The sequence below is a fragment of the Ranitomeya variabilis genome, chromosome 4 (genome assembly GCF_051348905.1).
Source record: "Ranitomeya variabilis isolate aRanVar5 chromosome 4, aRanVar5.hap1, whole genome shotgun sequence".
NCBI classification, from domain to species: domain Eukaryota; kingdom Metazoa; phylum Chordata; class Amphibia; order Anura; family Dendrobatidae; genus Ranitomeya; species Ranitomeya variabilis.
The window spans coordinates 759,247,040-759,266,610 of record NC_135235.1 but is presented as its reverse complement, the minus strand read 5'-3'; the positions used below and the strand labels follow the sequence as shown (position 1 = coordinate 759,266,610).

At 49.0% G+C, this 19,571-nt stretch overlaps 1 protein-coding gene across 1 annotated transcript in view; it reads right to left on the bottom strand.

Annotated features, from left to right (window-relative positions):
* LOC143766856 (uncharacterized) overlaps positions 1–19,571 on the bottom strand; it is a 112,614-nt gene that overhangs the window by 61,331 nt on the left and 31,712 nt on the right. Inside the window, exon 10 of the mRNA XM_077254843.1 lies at positions 18,378–18,468. Within this exon, the coding sequence (XP_077110958.1) occupies positions 18,378–18,468 (91 nt within the window). The remainder of the gene's footprint in view (positions 1–18,377; positions 18,469–19,571) is intronic.

Sequence of the window (19,571 nt, the reverse complement as noted above, 5' to 3'; positions counted from 1 at the left end):
GGGAGACTGTGACCCAATTCATTGACGCAATGATGAAACAGGCACTGCGAGAGCGCATGCGAGTAAAGCCAGACATGACTTTCTCTGAGATTGGCAGTGAGGCGCGTGTGCGAGAACAAGAACAGGGAGTGATGGGGCTGGTAGGAAGGGTGCAGAGCGGGGAGGTAACCACCACCGCAGGCAATATTCCCCAGTGGGTGGAGGACCTGAGAATGGAGATTAGACAGGTCCGTGAAGAAATGGCGGCCTCCAGAAGAACTCTGGCAGAGGGGCCCGGCCCTCTGGTGCGAGACAGAGAAGCTGCCCCCCGAAGGGAGGATGAAACTACCAGGAGGAGAAGCCCTCTTACATGCTACACTTGTGGAGAGTCCGGCCACATTGCTCGATGGTGTCCCCGGCGGAGCCGACCATCCCCGCATCCTCCTTTAAACTAGGTGGCTCTGGGCTTGAGGGGCGCTGCTCAGAGCGTGAAGAACAGAGGAGGAGGAGTAAAATTCCCCACAGTCTTGTTTCCACGTGCCCTCTGGTCTGGGCAGAAATCAATGGAAGAGCAGTGCGATGCTTGATAGACACCGGCTCACAAGTGACCACCATGCCTGAGAGATATTTCCGCCATCACTTCACAGAGGCGCTACGGCCCGAATGGGGCCCTGTGATCAAACTTATGGGGGCCAATCACTTGCCCATCCCAGTCGCAGGGGTGGTATGGATGAACATAGAGGTCTGCGGAAAAGACCTCGGGAGGAGAGGAGTGGTATTGGTGGATGGAGAGGTAGCTAAAGACCATACCGTGACCCTGGGCATGAATGTGTTAAAAGACCTCGGAAGCCTCGTTTTCAACGAGTCCCCGGAACAGTTCCTACAACAATGGAGCGACCAAACCCCCCAGAGAAGGGTCTTCCAACAACTGATACGGACCGCCCAGGTCCGGGAAGCATACAGCGACGGAAAGGAACTCGGCAAAGTCGTCGTCCCCGCCTCAGTCAATCGAGTGTTGCCCCCTGGGCAGACAGTGCTTCCCCTGCCTGTACGAGCTGGCATCCCGCTGGAGGGAGTCGAAGTCCAAATTGAGCCCAGCAGAGCCGACCAGCTGCCGTCAGGAATATTGGTCGCACGGTCCCTGGCTACCGTGCGGGATGGAACTGTCCTTGTGCGCTGCATCAATTTGGGGGAGACAGATATAACTTTGCCCCCTAGAAGCAAAGTCGCTCAAGTCCTGGGCCTTCCAGACGAGTTGGTCCCCACTGAGGCGGTACAGCTGACAGCAAGGCCAGAAGATCCGTGGCTGGTGACCGTCAAGGCGGAGGCAACTCCGGACCACAGGTTAATGCAAGAAGGGCGCCAGATACTGGAACGCATGAGGGCGGAGCTCTCGGAACTTACTCCACAGCAGGTACCTCAGGTAGAAGCTGTATTGGGGAAATTTCAGGTTGCGTTCGCCAAAGATGAAGATGACTTTGGATGTACCACGGCCATTACCCACGAGATACCCACCGGGGATGCGGCGCCAATCCGGGAACGGTACCGCCAAATACCTCCACAGATGTACCAGGAGGTGAAGGGAATGCTGTCACACATGCTGAAGAAGGGAGTTATACGTGAGAGTCAGAGCCCGTGGGCTGCCCCTATCGTCTTGGTGAGAAACAAAGACGGGTCCCTGCGGTTCTGTGTGGACTATCGGCGGCTCAATGCTTGCACAGTGCGGGACTCGTACCCACTGCCCAGGATAGAGGAGTCCCTGATGGCACTAGGGAATGCCAGATATTTCTCCACGTTAGACTTGGCCAGCGGCTACTGGCAGGTGCCCATGTCTGAGCAAGACCGAGCCAAGACGGCTTTCATCCTTCCGATGGGACTGTATGAGTTTGACCGGATGCCCTTCGGCCTAGCAAATGCCCCAGGAACATTTCAGCGACTCATGGAGAGATGTCTGGGAAACCTGAACTTTGAAGCCACTTTGATCTACTTGGATGATATCATCGTCTTTGCCCCCACCTTTGAGGAGCATCTGCAGAGATTAGAGCAAGTTCTGAGTCGGCTACAGAAGTATGGCTTGAAAGTGAAACCCCAGAAATGTCACCTCTTCCGTACCGAGATTGAATACTTGGGACATGTTGTCTCTGCTGAAGGGGTGAGGCCTTCCCAGGAGAAGATCGCTGGGGTACAAGAGTGGCCAACTCCAAAAACGGTGAAAGATGTGCGTGCATTCCTGGGACTCACGGGATACTTCAGACGCTTTGTAAAAGACTTTACCCGCCTTGCTAATCCACTCCAGGAGTTGTTGAGGGGAGTGCCCTCTTGCGCCAAAAACAGGAACATACAGTGGGGGAAGCATCAGGAGGAGGCATTCTTGGCTTTGAAGAAGGCTTTGACGGAGGCCCCTGTGCTGGCCTACGCTGACTTCACACAACCGTTCATCTTGCACACTGACGGGAGCCTGCAGGGCCTCAGGGCTGTACTGTCGCAGATGCAGGACGGGAAAGAGCGCGTCATCGCATACGCCAGTTGGTCTCTGCATGACTCAGAAAGGAATCCAGAAAATTACAGTTCATTCAAGCTGGAGTTGTTGGCACTGGTGTGGGCAATGACTGAGAAGTTCGCGGAATATCTGGCTGGCTCAGAAGTTCATGTACGCACCGATAACAATCCGTTGGCCCATCTCGAGAATGCCAAGTTAGGCGCCCTAGAACAACGTTGGGTAGCCCGAATGGCCAAGTTCCGATACAGAATTTCGTATAAAAGAGGAGCTGAGAATGTACATGCGGATGCCCTCTCCCGAGTAAACTTTAGCAAACCAGCACCCAGCCAGGATGAAGAACTGGAAGATGTAGAGGTTCCAGGTTTTGGAAAGACTGCCAGGACGGTGGCAGCGGCGTGGGAAATTGAACAGGAAGAGGCCTGTGTGAATTTGCTGGAGCAGCCCCGCGATGAGTGGGTCCGAGTACAACAGGAGGATCCGGAGCTAGCTCAATTGAGAAGGTGGGTCGTGTCTGAACAAATGCCCAATCGACGTGAGAGGAGGTCCATGTCACCTGAAGTACTGAAGATGCTACGCCAGTGGGAGAGGCTCGAGTTGCGGGATGGTATCCTGTACCGGAAGGTATTCCTGCAAACAGAACTCAGTCTTGTATGGCAGACAGTGATTCCCTCGTCCATGATAGACCAGGTGGCTAAGGAAGCACATGAGAAAGGAGCACACTTTGGGCCAGAAAAGACTTTCCAGTGGTTACAGTGTCTATTTTATCACCCCCACTTAAGGAACACTGTGGATAAAGTATGTCGGCAATGCAGAAGTTGTGAGCTGGTCAAACCACCAGAACAAAGAGCTCCCACAGAGATGGTGAGGTCTTCTGGCCCCATGGACCTACTGGCAATAGATTACTTGACAATTGGACCAGCACATCAAGGTTATGAGCATTGTTTAGTGATGATAGACCACTTTACTAAATTTGCCGTAGTGACGCCCACGTGGGACCAAACTGCCGAGTCTGCGGCTCACGCAATCTGCAAACACTTAATTCAGGTGTACGGGTGTCCCAAGCGCATCCATTCTGATCAAGGGGCCTGCTTCCTCGGAAGAGTGATGGAGGAGCTGCACCAGCTGTACAAAATAGATAAGTCCCGGACCACCCCTTATCATCCACAGGGGAATGGGGCTTGTGAAAGATTTAACCGCACTCTGATTCAAATGCTGAGGACTCTGGAGGAGGACCAGAAGGCGAAGTGGACTGAGTCCGTCCCTGAATTGGTGTGGGCGTATAACAATCGTAAACACAGCACCACCGGATTCACCCCCTACTCTCTGTTCTTTGGCCGACCCGGGAAGGGACTGGCAGAGCTGGCGCTGGAACCCGAGGAGGACTACCCACGGACGGGGGTGTACTCCTGGGTTCAAGAACATCGTCGTCGGCTGCGGACAATTCAACGTCTAGTGCAGGACCGGCTGCAAGAATTGGAGCATCCCCAGGTAGCTCCTCAAAAGGGGACAGCCCTGTGGCCTGTAGACTGAGTCTTAGTGAGGGAAAAGCGCCCACACAACAAACTGGAGTACCGATGGGAGAAAAGGCCGTACCGAGTGAAGCGGCGGCTCGGCAACGGGGGTCCCGTTTATGAGGTCCAGCCCGAAACGGAAGAAGGGACTCCCACCCGCACGCTGCACAGGAATATGTTGCGTCCATGTTTGTCTCGAGATCCTGAATCAGTCCAATTGGCTCCAGCACCCCCACCGGCTGCGCCAGTGATCAATGTAGATGTGGAAGATGAGGAAGACTTCAAATCTCTTCCAGTGAACCCAGGAACAGGGCTTGTGCCAGATTCTACCAACGTATCGGAGGAAGCCTCGACTCCTCCCACAGCAGCTGACACCACCGCCCCTGCTGGTTTTAGATGCTTTGAACGTTCAACGGCTGGTGTACCCCCTGTTCGCTACAATCAGGATGAGTTCATCTGGCAGCAGATCGTGCAAGGACTAGAAGATTGCCAACAGGAGCTCCTGAAGATCTCGCCCGTGGAATGGCGAGCAGAAAGGGGGGGGAATGTAAGGAGTTAAAAACACAAGAAGAGTCTGGAGGCGGTTACCTTCTCGGCTCTGTGCCCGGAACCATTGAGCTGTGTCGCAGGTTCCCTATGGGACAGACTTGTAGACTGGGACAGGAGGGAAGCAGCCAGAGAGCGCGGGAAAGGGACGCATGCAGGAGACAGAGCAGCTTGCAGAGCAGCGTGCAGAGCCGGGTGCAGCTGCGCTCCAGAAGAGAGAGAGAAAGAGACTGCCCAGAAAGACTGCATCTTGTAGAGACTGCCCAGAAAGACTGCATCTAGTGAGTACATAAAGCGGACTCTGCTGTGACCTTAGGGGGGCGCTTTGAGACCCGTTGAGAGACTACTGCACCCTGGCCCCTGACTCCTGGTACAGAGACTTAACAATGCAGAGCCCCTGTTTTCCTGGTACAGAGACAACAGTGCGGAGCCCTGATTTTCTGGCTGTGCTATAAAAGTTAAAGACTCAGAGCCTGTGCATACCACAATAACTCCCGAAACCCCAGGCAGCAGGCTCTTAGAGACTACTCTGCTCACGGACAACAGAGGGACGACAAGTGCCGCTGATTCTCGGCGCCTACGTTGGAGAAGACTACCCTCCAAGCAAGTCCTCATGAGACTGATAAGTGTTCTTTTCTCAAGAAATCCTGCTTAATTCTGTTATATTGTTTAACTCCCGTATTTTTGCATTGTTTTATTGCTAGTTATTTTCCATTGCTTCCTCCCTGCGAGGAGAACCTAATTCCTGTTATTAAACCCCTCAACTGTTGGTCTGTCTGTTCCGTGGTGACATACTCAGTACCTGCACACTATTACACAGCCATACCAGGTATCAAGAAAATCATACACCTGGTATAAGAAGTTAGTCATTTATTTGTTTCAGGTGGCCACATATAATTCTTTTATGTTATACAAAAAAGCTGGAAATGCAGATACTTTCCTTGATTATCAGGAAAAGGTCATTGAAATTCTTAAGTAAATAAAAAAGTCCTTTACAGCTCACCTGTCCCCTCTGTGCATGGCCGCCATCCCAGGAAAATCCAACAGGTAGTAAAAAATCCAGCACCAAGAGGTTGCAGTCCAATAAGCTTTACTGCAAAATCTTCATTAAAAGCATGGACAACCGACAGTAGAAAAATGGCATAAATAGCAGGGGTCCCAGACACCGGGTTACACGTTTCAGGGCCATATATGCCCCTTAGTCATAACCTAGTGTTATACCAGTGAGTCAGGGTTTATATAAAATGCCCATCACATGGTTCAGTTATTTCACACCCACAACATTAAATATCTTTTACCAGTACAAAAATACAAACTTAAACCCAACAATCTGCTGCTCTCATTATACACAGTCAAGAGGTCGGTGAACAATATTAATAACACAATATTCTATCTACGCTTATTTACACCGGTGGGATGGGCGGTCTCCATCGTCAGGATCCAATGGGTTTCTTGGCTAAGGAGTTTGTCGCCAAGCTCCGCCCCTTCTGGGCTTACTGACCCTTTCCATTCCGAAAAACTGGAAATCACCGCCGTGCACCTGATAAAATGTCTGGATACATTGGAGGGATTAGGTCTCTGGTCACCGAGTCTCTGAGGGGCTCACTGAGGCTGCCGGAGGTCTCATGCCCCCGATATAGATGAGATCACAGATACTGCAGGTAACCATGTATAATACTGGAAAGTATTCTTCAGGAGGGGGTTTATTCTCCACAAGGAGCGCTCCCACCTTCCTAATCTGGTGATGGATGGTCCTGGTAGAACGTCCTGGTTGTCTACTAAAGGTTTCTTCAGCTGTGGGGGCAAATGTGGAGCATGTAAATATGCAGGAAATACCAAGCAATTTATTAAGTGAGGCCTGAGACAATGGTTATTGGTGACTTTATGACTTGCAGCAGTACATGTGTCACATACATGGTTACCTGCAGTATCTGAATTCCTGCAGTATTCCTGTTTTTTGAAAATGTTGTCCCCGCCAATCCTTTATGATCTGTAGATGTCAGAAGACTCACTGAGCGACATTTTATTGCACTCATTCCAGCAACTGAAACAAGAAAGATCCCCAGAGAGGATGTCGTGTATGTTCCAAGAGAGGAATGAGGCATGATACCCGCTATTATTGCCCACAATGCCCATCATTGCCAGCCTTATGCCTCCATGACTGATTTACAATCTTCCACACAGAACCACGTTTTTAAACGGTTTTGACATTCAAGCATTTGGTTTATTTAGTGACAGACACATCTCAGTAGAGCTGACTTAACAATTTCCGGGGGTAGGTGGGGGGATGTCTCCAGAGACACAAGCTGGGCACAATATATTGGGCACTACAATGACATGTTTGCAATTTTTGCTCTAAAACTTCCACTACATGTTCCTGGAAGTCATCTGTGTAGTGAAAATGGTCACTATATCCATAGATGAATAACCAGAGGGGTCTCATTTCCAAAATGGGGTAACTTCAGGGGGATTCTGTTGTTCTTGCACTTAGCGGCTCTCCAAAGTGCCATCACAGCAGAATCCCCCTTGAAAAGACCTCATTTTGGAAATGACCCCTCTCTGGGAATTGGAAATGACACCCCTCAGCGAATTCATCTATGGGTGTAGTGACCATTTACCTATCTTCCAATGTAAAATCTGGGGTTAAAACAACATTTTAGTGGTAAAAATGTAATTATTTTTTCTTCACTGCCCAATGGTATAATTATCTATGGAACAGCTGTAGTGTCAGTATGCTCACTGCACCACTAGAAGAATTCATTCAGGGAAGTGTTGTGTAAAATGCAGTCACTTTTGGGGGCTTATGCTGTTCTGGCACCTCTGGGGCTCTGACAATGTGACATGTCACCCACAAACAATTCCAGCAAAATCTGCTCTCCCATATGGCGCTCCTTCCCTCCTGAGCTCTCCCATGCGCCCACACAGTGGTTTACCCCCTGTGATATATGTGATGCAGTAACCCCTGTAACAGGTAGGGGGCGCTGCATGGTCTCCCCGGGATGTGCACGGAGTTGTATTGAAGCCGTGAGAATTGACCTGCAGTGATGTCAGGATCACGTGACCAGTCCATGTGATCCATTACTGTGGGTGTGGTTACAGGTACATAACGTGACCAGAGTGTGGGTCACATGGTCCTGTGTGGTTCCAGTGTTTGGACCTGAAGGGTCCAAGTGCAAAATCCCTGAGGGAGTTCCTGAGGGCTCGGTGTGTTCCTGTGTTGGAAGCCTGGGAGGAGGCTTCCTGGAAAGCACCTGCTGGCCTGGGATCGTCCTAGGAATGACTAGGATCCCGGAGCAGTGCACAGTGGAACTGGGGAAGCTACAGTCCTTCAGTGGCTCTGGACTGACTAGTGTGTGCCGGCCAGGCAAGTTGGTGATCCCTGTAAGGCAGCTTACCCGGAGGTGCGGACTGGCAAGGAGTCAGCAGGTGGAGCCGGAGCTCCCGTCAGGTATCGTACAGGCCGGTAGTGCTTGTGAAGTTCTATGAACTGTGTGGTCTCCCTTGGGAGCTGGTTAAGGGAGGACCAGCGTGTTTAGAGACGACAACCCGGAGTCACATGTGCTGTCTGTGACTTGGGACGTTGGTGAAGTGTACGGCGTACGGACACCCTGGTAACTGGGCGAAGTGAGAGGCCCAGCACGTTAGTGTCCGTGAGGCAAAGCCGTACACTGAAGTGTTTGAAGATGCAAGTTAATATCACCAGTTGGTGCCTGTTGTGTTTCATGTTATGAACTGTGCGTAACCCGGTTTATGAGGCTTAATAAACCGCATGGACTGCTTTGTTTTATAAACCCGTGCCCGTGTGCTTAAATATCGCGGTCAAGTGAGTGTCCCCCAACACTCTCAGTAAGAGAAACCTTACAATTGGTGGAGAATTTTGGCAACAATCCTGCTAGCACACGTGGAGTTAATTGCTGTGGCAGAGCCACGAAGGTGACAAGCGTCCAGCGGTATCTCGGCGGGGTTACGAAAGTGACAAGCGTCTGCTGTGACTCGGCGGGGTCACGAAGGTGACAAGCGGCGGCGGTGGACCCGTGCAGAGCCGTGTGGAGAGTAGCCGTGGTTGCAGCGAGAGGTTCCACAGCAGGCGGAGCTGTAGTGGCTTGTGGTTGGCAGCACCTGGAGGTGCCGGTTGTGTGTGACTGCAGCGGGAGCTGTGGCGGTACCAGCAGGAGCTGGTGAAAGTGACATAGAAAAAAAAAAAAAAAAAAATTTTTTTTTCTTTTTGTGCAGACTCTTAAAGGGCCTGTACAAGCCCAGAGACATTGGGGTGTACTGTGTGAACTGGGGCCTGAGTACCGTGGGGGAGTCCACGGGGTGTATCCCAGGGAGGGGATTATCCCTAATAGTGAGCGGTGGCCCAAACGGGGATGGTTGCCTAAAAGGGGGCGGAGACCCAAAAAGGGGCGGTAACCCGAATAGGGGTAATGGCCCAAAAAGGGGTGGAATCCCGAAGGGGGGCTGAATCTCGAACCGGGGTGGTATCAAAAAGCGGAGCACTTGCCCAGAAAGGGGGCGGAGCCAAAAAAGGGGCGGCAATCAGTGAGGTGTCACGACTGTGTCCTTTCTGGCTGGATGGAAAGTGTGTGCAAGGGTTGATAGACCCGGGGAGAGAAGCGTCTGTGCTGAGAACCCGTCCAGGAGATTCTGTGTCACCTGGCGACACTGAATATCTCCAGGTAGCCACTATCTACATTGTCGCAGCGGAGGTTTCCACATACCATGAGGTGGTTGTAGACCCGATCTTGCCATATCCTATGGTAATAGGACAAGATTTGGTAGCACTGTGGGAAAAGGCTGAAGTGTTTGTGGATATAATGTGGATGTCAGTTAGTAAGGTTGAGAAGGCAGGCCTGACCAGAGGGAAAGGTTCGACTGCCCAACTAACTGACCTGACGTCACTTGAAGTGTGCCACAATACGACTGGTAGTGGTCTGCTGGATAAAACATGTGGAGCTGACACCCAGACAGAGAGTGACTTGCAGGGTCATCAGACTGTGGGGTGTGACACAGATTCTGGGGGTGACTGTGACAAGTCATGGCCAGTAACAAACGCGTATGCCCTGGTGACAGGTGGAGGACGGGGTCCAGGACCTGTGGTAACGGGTGGAGGACGGGGTCCAGGACCTATGGTGATAGGTGGAGGACGGGGTCCAGGACCTGTGGTGACGGGTGGAGGACGGGGTCCAGGACCTGTGGTGACGGGTGGAGGACGGGGTCCAGGACCTATGGTGATAGGTAGAGGACGGGGTCCAGGACCTGTGCTGACGGGTGGAGGACGGGGTCCAGGACCTATGGTGACGGGTGGAGGACGGGGTCCAGGACCTGTGCTGACGGGTGGAGGACGGGGTCCAGGACCTGTGGTGACGATTGGTGGCGACTCCCATTCAGACGGTGACGCCAGTGGAAAAGAGTGTAATAAGGTTGACTCAGGCAATTCTTCCTCCCGTCGACGGAGACGTAAAAGAGCCAAAGGGGCTGAACCCGTTGCTCCGTGTGGGGAATTGACGGAAGATGCTGAGGACCTGGGGTGTATGAAGTACTCTGTAGTCCCAGGGAAAAGGGACGAACCTAATGACGTCACCGCTGAGACCCAAGAGAGGGCCGACCCTGACAGTGCAGAGTCGGAGGGTGCGGAAGTGGAGGAGGCCACCAAGGAGATGGTGCCGGAAGTGAATACCTCCTCAAGTGATGGATGTTTCACCAATCCGGAGGATGGGAGAAGCGAGATGGAATTGGTTATAGAGACGGTGAACGACCATGTCGAACAAGAAAGGGTCCTGAAACAAGCGGCTGAGCGCAGAGTGGATGAGCTGGAGAAGGAAGTCTCGGAGCTCAGAGGCCACCTGTTCAGGTGGCAAAGTGTGTATCAGACCCTAAAGGAAGACATTGTAGTGCTTAGAGAAGCACTGAAAGGCCCTCTACAAGGAAAAGAGGTGGTGGTCGCAGACTTCTCGTGCCAGTACCAGAGTGGTAATGAGAGTAAAGCTGAAGAGGAGTTGGCGCTAAAAGCAGAACAAGATGGTCACCCGGTTGTGACAGGTGTCTTGATGGAAAGGTCCATGGCAAGGCAGGAGCCATCTGTTCTTGAAGGAAGTGAGACTCCGCTCTTCAAGTGTGTGATAGATGTACCCGTAGAGGCGCAAGATGCATGTACCCGCGAGGGTGTGCATGAGGCCTTTAAAAAGGCAGTGGAAGCGTCTAGTGTGCACTGGGCACTGGAGACGAAACAGTTGGTGGTACTGTCTACTAAGGAAGTCACAGTGAAGAGGGTGGCTGTCCTGAGGGACATGCACCTACGGTGCCTCCGCACGAAGCAGAGGGTCCTGTGGGAGAATGGTGAGGCCACTCGTTGTTTGGAGCAAGCCAGGAAAGCTCAAAGTCGTCTGGGCTTGGTAGAGGACACAGTCCAAGTGCCCAGAGCTCTGGTAGCGAAGCTCATTGGCCGATTTGGAAAAGCGATGCAGGAGATGGTGGATGTGTCAGGTGTGAAGAGACTGAGGATTCCGGCTGAAGACAAGGCCCAGGTGGGTGAAGATGGAATGGTGTCATTCCTGGTTGTCGGGTCCAAGGAGAGTCTAGCGAATATCCGGATGCTCCTGAAGTATCGCGTGGCCTACCTGAGAGAAATAGAGCAGCTGAGACTGTACAGACGGCAGGTCAATAAACAGCTGCAGAACACAAGGTGGCAGCCGCCTTCTTCCCAACGAAAAGGAAACAAAAAGGACATGTACAGTAGTAGACGTAGTGATGGAGGGTCAGACTCTGATCAGTTGCTAGTCTCGACTGTAAGTGGGACTAATGTCCGTACCAACCGTGGGTGGCGACCCTGGAGAGAAAGGTCGAGTAAAGAGACAAACTTGACTAAAGGTTTGGTGTCACGGACAGACTGTAACTTAAAGGCCAAAGCTCAAGGCCTACATGTTGACCGCTGGGGGCGGGGTAAACTCAACAACTGGATGGGTCTGTGTGATGCTCAAAACCGACTGAGACGGTTCTCTCGACAGGTAGGGCAAGGCAACGTGCATGACATATCCCGTGATCCCACGTGTATGACAGGTGTTCAACCCTACAGGTGTGAACAGAGGGGGGGGATATGTGATATATGTGATGCAGTAACCCCTGTAACAGGTAGGGGGCGCTGCATGGTCTCCCCGGGATGTGCACGGAGTTGTATTGAAGCCGTGAGAATTGACCTGCAGTGATGTCAGGATCACGTGACCAGTCCATGTGATCCATTACTGTGGGTGTGGTTACAGGTACATAACGTGACCAGAGTGTGGGTCACATGGTCCTGTGTGGTTCCAGTGTTTGGACCTGAAGGGTCCAAGTGCAAAATCCCTGAGGGAGTTCCTGAGGGCTCGGTGTGTTCCTGTGTTGGAAGCCTGGGAGGAGGCTTCCTGGAAAGCACCTGCTGGCCTGGGATCGTCCTAGGAATGACTAGGATCCCGGAGCAGTGCACAGTGGAACTGGGGAAGCTACAGTCCTTCAGTGGCTCTGGACTGACTAGTGTGTGCCGGCCAGGCAAGTTGTTGATCCCTGTAAGGCAGCTTACCCGGAGGTGCGGACTGGCAAGGAGTCAGCAGGTGGAGCCGGAGCTCCCGTCAGGTATCGTACAGGCCGGTAGTGCTTGTGAAGTTCTATGAACTGTGTGGTCTCCCTTGGGAGCTGGTTAAGGGAGTACCAGCGTGTTTAGAGACGACAACCCGGAGTCACATGTGCTGTCTGTGACTTGGGACGTTGGTGAAGTGTACGGCGTACGGACACCCTGGTAACTGGGCGAAGTGAGAGGCCCAGCACGTTAGTGTCCGTGAGGCAAAGCCGTACACTGAAGTGTTTGAAGATGCAAGTTAATATCACCAGTTGGTGCCTGTTGTGTTTCATGTTATGAACTGTGCGTAACCCGGTTTATGAGGCTTAATAAACCGCATGGACTGCTTTGTTTTATAAACCCGTGCCCGTGTGCTTAAATATCGCGGTCAAGTGAGTGTCCCCCAACACTCTCAGTAAGAGAAACCTTACACCCCACATATGGTGTATCGGCATGCTCAAGAGAAATTTTACAATAACTTTTGGCGTCCAGTTTCTCCGGTTACCCTTTGGAAAAGAATTGAGGGCAAAAAGATCATTTTTTGTAGAAAAAAATATGATTTTTTTATTTTCACGGCTCTACATAATTAACTTCTGTGAAGCACTTGGGCATTCAAAGTGCCCACCGCACATCTAGATAAGTTTCTTGGGGGTCTAGTTTCCAAAATCGGGTCACTTGTTGGGGTGTTTCCACTGTTTAGACATGTCAGGTGCTCTAAAAATGTGACATGTCACCCACAAACAATTCAAGCAAAATCTGCTCTCCAATATGGCGCGCCTTCCCTTCCAAGCTCTGCCGTGCGCCCAAACAGTAGTATTCCCCCACATATGGGATATCGGCATGCTCAGGAGAAACTGCACAACAAATTGCATGGAGCAATTTCTCCTATTACCCTTACGATAATGAAAAATATGGAGCTAAAAAGATTTATTGGTGAAAAATGTATTTTTTATTTTATTTCCATGGCTCTACATTATAAACTTCTGTGGAGCATCTGTGGGTTCAAGGTGCTCAATACACATCTAAATAAGTTCCCTAAGGGGTCAAGGGGTCTAGTTTCCAAAATGGGGTCACTTGTGGGGTGTTTCAATGTTTAGGCACATCAGGGGCTCTCCAAACGCGACATGCCAACCACTAATTATTCCAACATATTTTACATTCAAACAGCTAAATGGCGCTCCTTCCCTTCCGAGCCCTGCAGTGTGCCCAGAGAGTAGTGTACAATCGTAGGTAGGGTATTGTGAGAAGTTGGCAAATAATTAGTAAGATCTATTTGTTTTCTATTATCCTTTGTGAATAGTTCCAAAGTTATCACCACATAAAGTGACCACGTCAGATTGTAAAAATGGGGCCTGATTAAGAACACAAAACTGGCTGCGGGAAAAGGATAAATCAGAGTATTGTGGACACTACTGTAATCAAAAACTGTGACTATAGACAATAACATCTACTGAAATGCTCAAACTGAACAGTCTCCATCAGTAATAAATGAGGAGCTAGTGGTGAAACCTCTCTGGGGTAATTAGAGCACGGGGCTCGGTGACTTCACAATCTAAACTATCGGAAGCTCCAATATTTTCTGTCACATGAGTTTCAAGAAGAAATATTACACATTTAACCCCTTAATGACCACCGATACGCCTTTTAACGGCGGCAGTTTAGGGTACTTAAACCACAGCGCCGTTAACGGCGCTGTGGAAAAAGTGAATAGCGCCCCCAGAGTCGGATTTTCTCTGGGGTCTCGGTTGCCGAGGGTAGCTGAGACCCCAGAGAACATGATTCGGGGGGGTTTATCGACCCCCGAGTTGCGATCGCTGGTAATTAACGTTTACCGGCGGTCGCAACAAAGCCAAAAAAACGCGATTTGCCATTTAATTTCTCTGTCCTCCGATGTGATCTAACATCAGAGGACAGAGAAATGGGGTCCCCGATCGCCCCCCCCCCCCCCCGATACTCACCTGTCTCTACCGGTGCTCCTCATGGCTCCCGATGGGGGCCACCATGTTGTTCCGGGAAAAACATGGCGGGCACATGAGGTGGCAGAGACCCCAAAGAACATGATCGGGGTAGGTTTTTACCGACCCCTGTTTTGCGATCGCCGGTAATTAACCGTTTACCGGCGGCCGCAAAAAAAAAAGCGATCTGTCATTCTCTGTCCTCTGATGTGATCGCACACAATAGGGGGATCGGGGACCCTGTTATACTTACAGGTGTCCCTGGGTCCTCCTGCTTCCTCTCCTAACCGTCGGCTTTGTGCTCTGGTAAGAAAATGGCAGGCGCATAAGCAGTGCGTCTGCCGTGATCTGCCGGCCAGCAGAGGAAGATTCTTCCTCTTGTTTTATTTTGGTCACTGTGAGATCCTATCACAGTGATCAAAATAAAAAAAAATAGTAAACAACCCCCCACTTTATCACCCCCTTAGTTAGGAAAAAATAATAAAATAAAAAAAAGTATGTATTTCTATTTTCCAATTAGGGTTAGGGCTAGGGTTAGGGTTGCGGTTAGGGTTGGGGCTAAAGTTAGGGTTAGGGTTGGGGCTAAAGTTAGGGTTAGGGCTAAAGTTAGGGTTAGAGTTGGGATTAGGGTTTGGATTAGGGTTACGTTTGGGATTAGGGTTAAGGTTAGGGTTGGGATTAGGGTTAGGGGTGTATTGGGATTAGGGTTAGGTTTTGAGATTAGGGTTGAGATTAGGATTAGGGTTGTGTTGGGTTTAGGGTTTTGATTAGGGTTATGGTTAGGGTTGGGATTAGGGTTAGGGGTGTTTTGGGGGTTAGGGTTGTGATTAGGATTATGGATCGGGTTGGGATTAGGGGTGTGTTGGGGTTAGGGTTGGAGTTAGAATTGAGGGGTTTCAACTGTTTAGGTACATCAGGGGGTCTCCAAACGAGACAGCCAATTTTGCGCTCAAAAAGTCAAATTATGCTCCCTCCCTTCTGAGCTCTGCCGTGCGCCCAAACAGTGGTTTACCCCCACATATGGAGCATCAGCATATTAAGTACTAGTTGGACAACAACTTTTGGGGTCCAGTTTCTCCTGTTATCCTTGCGAAAATAAAAAAAATTGGGGGCTAAAAAATCATTTTTGTGGAAAAAAATGATTTTTTATTTTCACGGCTCTGCGTTATAAACTGTAGTGAAACATTTGGGGGTTCAAAGTTCTCACAACACATCTAGATAAGTTCCTTTGGCCTTTGGAGGGACTAGTTTCCAATATGGGGTCACTTGTGGGGGGTTTCTACTGTTTGGGTACATCAGGGGCTTTGCAAATGCAACGTGACGCCTGCAGACCAATCAATATAAGTCTGCATTCCAAACGGCGCTCCTTCCCTTCCAAGCCCCGATGTGTGCCCAAACAGTGGTTCCTCCCCACACATGGGGTATCAGCGTACTCAGGACAAATTGTACAACAACTTTTGGGATCAAATTTTTCCTGTTACCCTTGGGAAAATAAAAAAATTGGGGGCTAAAAAAATCATTTTTGTGGAAAAAAAATATTTTTTATTTTCATGACTCTGCATTATAAAACTTCTGTGAAGCACTTGGGGGTTCAAAGTTCTCACCACACATCTAGATAAGTTCCTTGGGGGGGTCTAGTTTCCAAAATGGGGTCATTTGTGGGGGGGTTTCTACTGTTTAGGTACATCAGTGGCTCTGCAAACGCAACATAACGCCCGCAGACCTTTCTATCAAAGTCTGCATTCCAAAACGGCGCTCCTTCCCTTCCGAGCTCTGCCATGCGCCCAAATGGTGGTCCTTCCCAAATATGGGGTATCAGCGTACTCAGTATAAATTGCACAATAAAGTTTGGGGTCCAATTTCTCCTGTTACCCTTGTGAAAGTTAAAATTTTGGGGTAAAAAGATCATTTTTGTGGAAAAAATATGATTTTTTATTTTCATGGCTCTACATTATAAACTTCTGTGAAGCAGTTGGGGTTCATAGTGCTCACCACACATCTAAATAAGCTCTTTGGGGGGTCTAGTTTCCAAAATCGGGTCACTTGTGGGGGGGTGTCTACTGTTTAGGTACATGAGGAGCTCTGCAAATGCAACATGATGCCCGCAGACCATTCCATCAGTCTGCATTTTAAAACATCACTACTTCCCTTCCGAGCCCCGATGTGTGCCCAAACAGTGGACCCCCCACATATGGCATATCAGCGTACTCAGGACAAACCGGACAACAAATTTTGGGGTCCAATTTCTCATGTTACCCTTGAGAAAATAAAAAATTGCGAGCTAAAAAATCCTTTTTGAGGAAAAAAAAAGGATTTTTTATTTTCACGGCTCTACGTTAAAAATTTCTGCGAAGCACTTGGGGGTTCAAAGTGCTCACCAAACATCTAGTTAAGTTCCTTAATGGGTCTAGTTTCCAAAGTGGGGTCACTTGTGTTTTTTTTTCACTGTTTAGGGACATCAGGGGCTCTCCAAACGCGACATGGCGTCCGATCTCAATTCCAGCCAATTCTGCATTGAAAAAGTGAAACGGCGCTCCTTCTCTTCCAAGCTCTGCCGTGCGCCTAAACTGTGGTTTACCCCCACATATGGGGTATCGACGTACTCAGGACAAATTGCACAACAACTTTCGTGGTCTAATTTCTCCTGTTACCCTTGTGAAAATAAAAATTTGGGGGCGAAAAGATCATTTTTGTAGAAAAAAAAATGTGATTTTTTATTTTCACAGCTCTACGTTATAAACTTCTGTGAAGCACCTGGGGGTTCAAAGTGCTCACCACACATCTAGATAAGTTCTTTAAGGCGTCTAAATTCCAAAATGGTGTCACTTGTGGGGGGTTTCCACTATTTAGGCACATCAGGGGCTCTCCAAACGCGAAACATGGCGTCCGATCTCAAGTCCAGCCAATTCTGCATTGTCAAGTCAAACGGCACTCCTCTTCTAAGCTCGGCCGTGCGCCCAAACAGTGGTTTACCCCCACATATGGGGTATCGGCGTATTCAGGAGAAATTGCACAACAAATTTTGTGGTTCATTTTCTCTTTTTACACTTGCGAAAATAAAAAAAATTGGTTCTGAAGTAAAATGTTTGCAAAAAAAAAGTTAAATGTTAATTTTTTCCTTCAAATTGTTTCAGTTCCTGTGAAGCACGTAAAGGGTTAATAAACTTCTTGAATGTGGTTTTGAACACCTTGAGGGGTGCAGTTTTTAGAATGGTGTCAAATTTAGGTATTTTCTGTCATGTATACCCCTCAAAATGACTTTAAATGTGATGTGGTCCCTAAAAAAAAATGGTTTTGTAAATTTTGTTTTAAAAATGAGAAATCGCTGGTCAATTTTTAACCCTTTATAACTTCCTAACTAAAAAAAAAAAATTGTTTCCAAAATTGTGCTGATGTAAAGTAGACATGTGGGAAATGTTATTTATTAACTATTTTGTGTGACATATCTCTCTGATTTAAAGGCATAAAAATTCAAGTTTTGAAAATTGCAAAATTTTTAATTTTTTGCCATATTTCCGTTTTTTTCATAAATAATCGCAAGTAATATCGAAGAAATGTTACCACTAACATGAAGTACAATATGTCACGAAAAACAATCTCAGAATCAGCAGGATCCGTTAAAGGATTCCAGAGTTATCACCTCATAAAGGGACAGTGGTCAGAATTGTAAAAATTGTCTCGGTCATTAAGTACCAAATTGGCTCTGTCACTAAGGGGTTAAAGAGAACTGTGTATAATAGTGCAGAGCAGAGATGTCTTAAAGGGAACCTGTCAGCAGGATTGTGCTCAGTGACTACAGACACTGTCAGGTTGGTGTCGTTATACTGATTACACTGATACCTGGTGATGAAATCAGTCTTGTGGTTGTTGTTTAATCTGTATTTCTAGTTTTCAGCTAATGAGATTCTCGTGCTTTGGGGCGGGGATGTGGGCGGGGCTTTATGTGGTGCTCTCATTACATATTTATCTGTATTGGCTTATGACAGGTCACTGATCCCTCACTACATGGGCCAACATCCCCTCTGACTTTGGATCCTAGACCCCGTGGCATGACGCATGGTTCCGATCGCTGCCATGGAGACCCAAAGTCAGGGGCTCCAGACCTGAGAGGCTTCCTGTCATGCGCAGTGATGATCAGGAAGTCTCTCAGGTCAGTGTATAGAAGGAGAATGTTGTGGTCTAGAGGCAAAATGGTGATCATGGTAATATAGCCGGACTACACCACCGATAAAGCAGCCACAGCCGGTGACTGAGAAGAATCTGTGACTTCTCTGCATTTAGTGGTCACTACTCACCTGGGTAGTCATATGTGGGAATCTCCTCTTTACACCACTCATCCCCCCTCACATATGTCTCTGTAGTATTAATATGGGTCAGATCTTCACCCTGAAACAAATATTATAAAAGTCACCGACAGATGGAGAAGTCACATCTATGATCATCTCTAATCCTGGTTAATTGCAGATTGTGGCCATTTGGTGCCTGATGCTAGCAGACATTTCATTTCATATATATTTAGATCTGGCTGGGATAGCACGCGCGTGCAACAGATATTAAGTGCAACAGTATAAAGTGCTTGGCAGTTAGACAATGGCAGTTGGACAGGGCAGGAGACAGGTAAAGTGCATAAGTTTTTCAAACAATCATGATTCTTGGTCAGTCATACTACATTATGCATTGACCATGTCAATCTGCTTCTTATTTGGTTTTACTTCTGCTCTCTCACAACTCGCCCACCCTTTAACACATTCTGTGCACTCTCTCTATATCCACCCCTCCCTTCTCCCCTCTCCCATGTATAACTCTGAGGCTTTACTGACATTTCTTACCCACTCCAAACCATCCAATACCTCCATGCAGCACTCAAAACGTTCATGCAAATCATCACACCACCTGCTCTTTCTGTTTTTTCTCCTTTTACTAGTTATAGGTGGCATCTCCCCCAACCCTGGGCCTCCCTCCACCAGCATACATTACTCTCCTGCAGCTACATATAGAAACCCTGCTAATCTTATTAACATTCAGTGCATGCCTTCTCCTACCGCTTTCCACTGTGCTCTCTGGAATTAACGGTCTGTGTGTAACAAACTAACTTACATTCACAATTTTTTCCTCTCTAACTCCCTTAACATTCTGGCTATTACAGAAACCTAGATCCAGCATTCAGACACCACCGCCGCTGCAGCTCTATTGTTTGGTGGGCTGAAATTTTCACATACCACCAGACCTGAGGACAGGGTGGAGGTGTTGGCTTGCTCCTTTCATCACAATGTGCTTTCCAGGTCATCCCCCCGGTTCCCTCACTTACATTTCCTTCCTTTGAAGTCCACGCCATCAGACTCTTTAAGCTCTTCTTGCGAGTGGCGGTTGCTTATCGCCCTTCAGGCTTCCCCTGCCAGTTTCTAGACCACTTTGCCACCTGGCTTACTCACTTTCTATGCTGTGACATCCCTACCCTCATCATGGGAGACTTTAACATCCCCATCAAT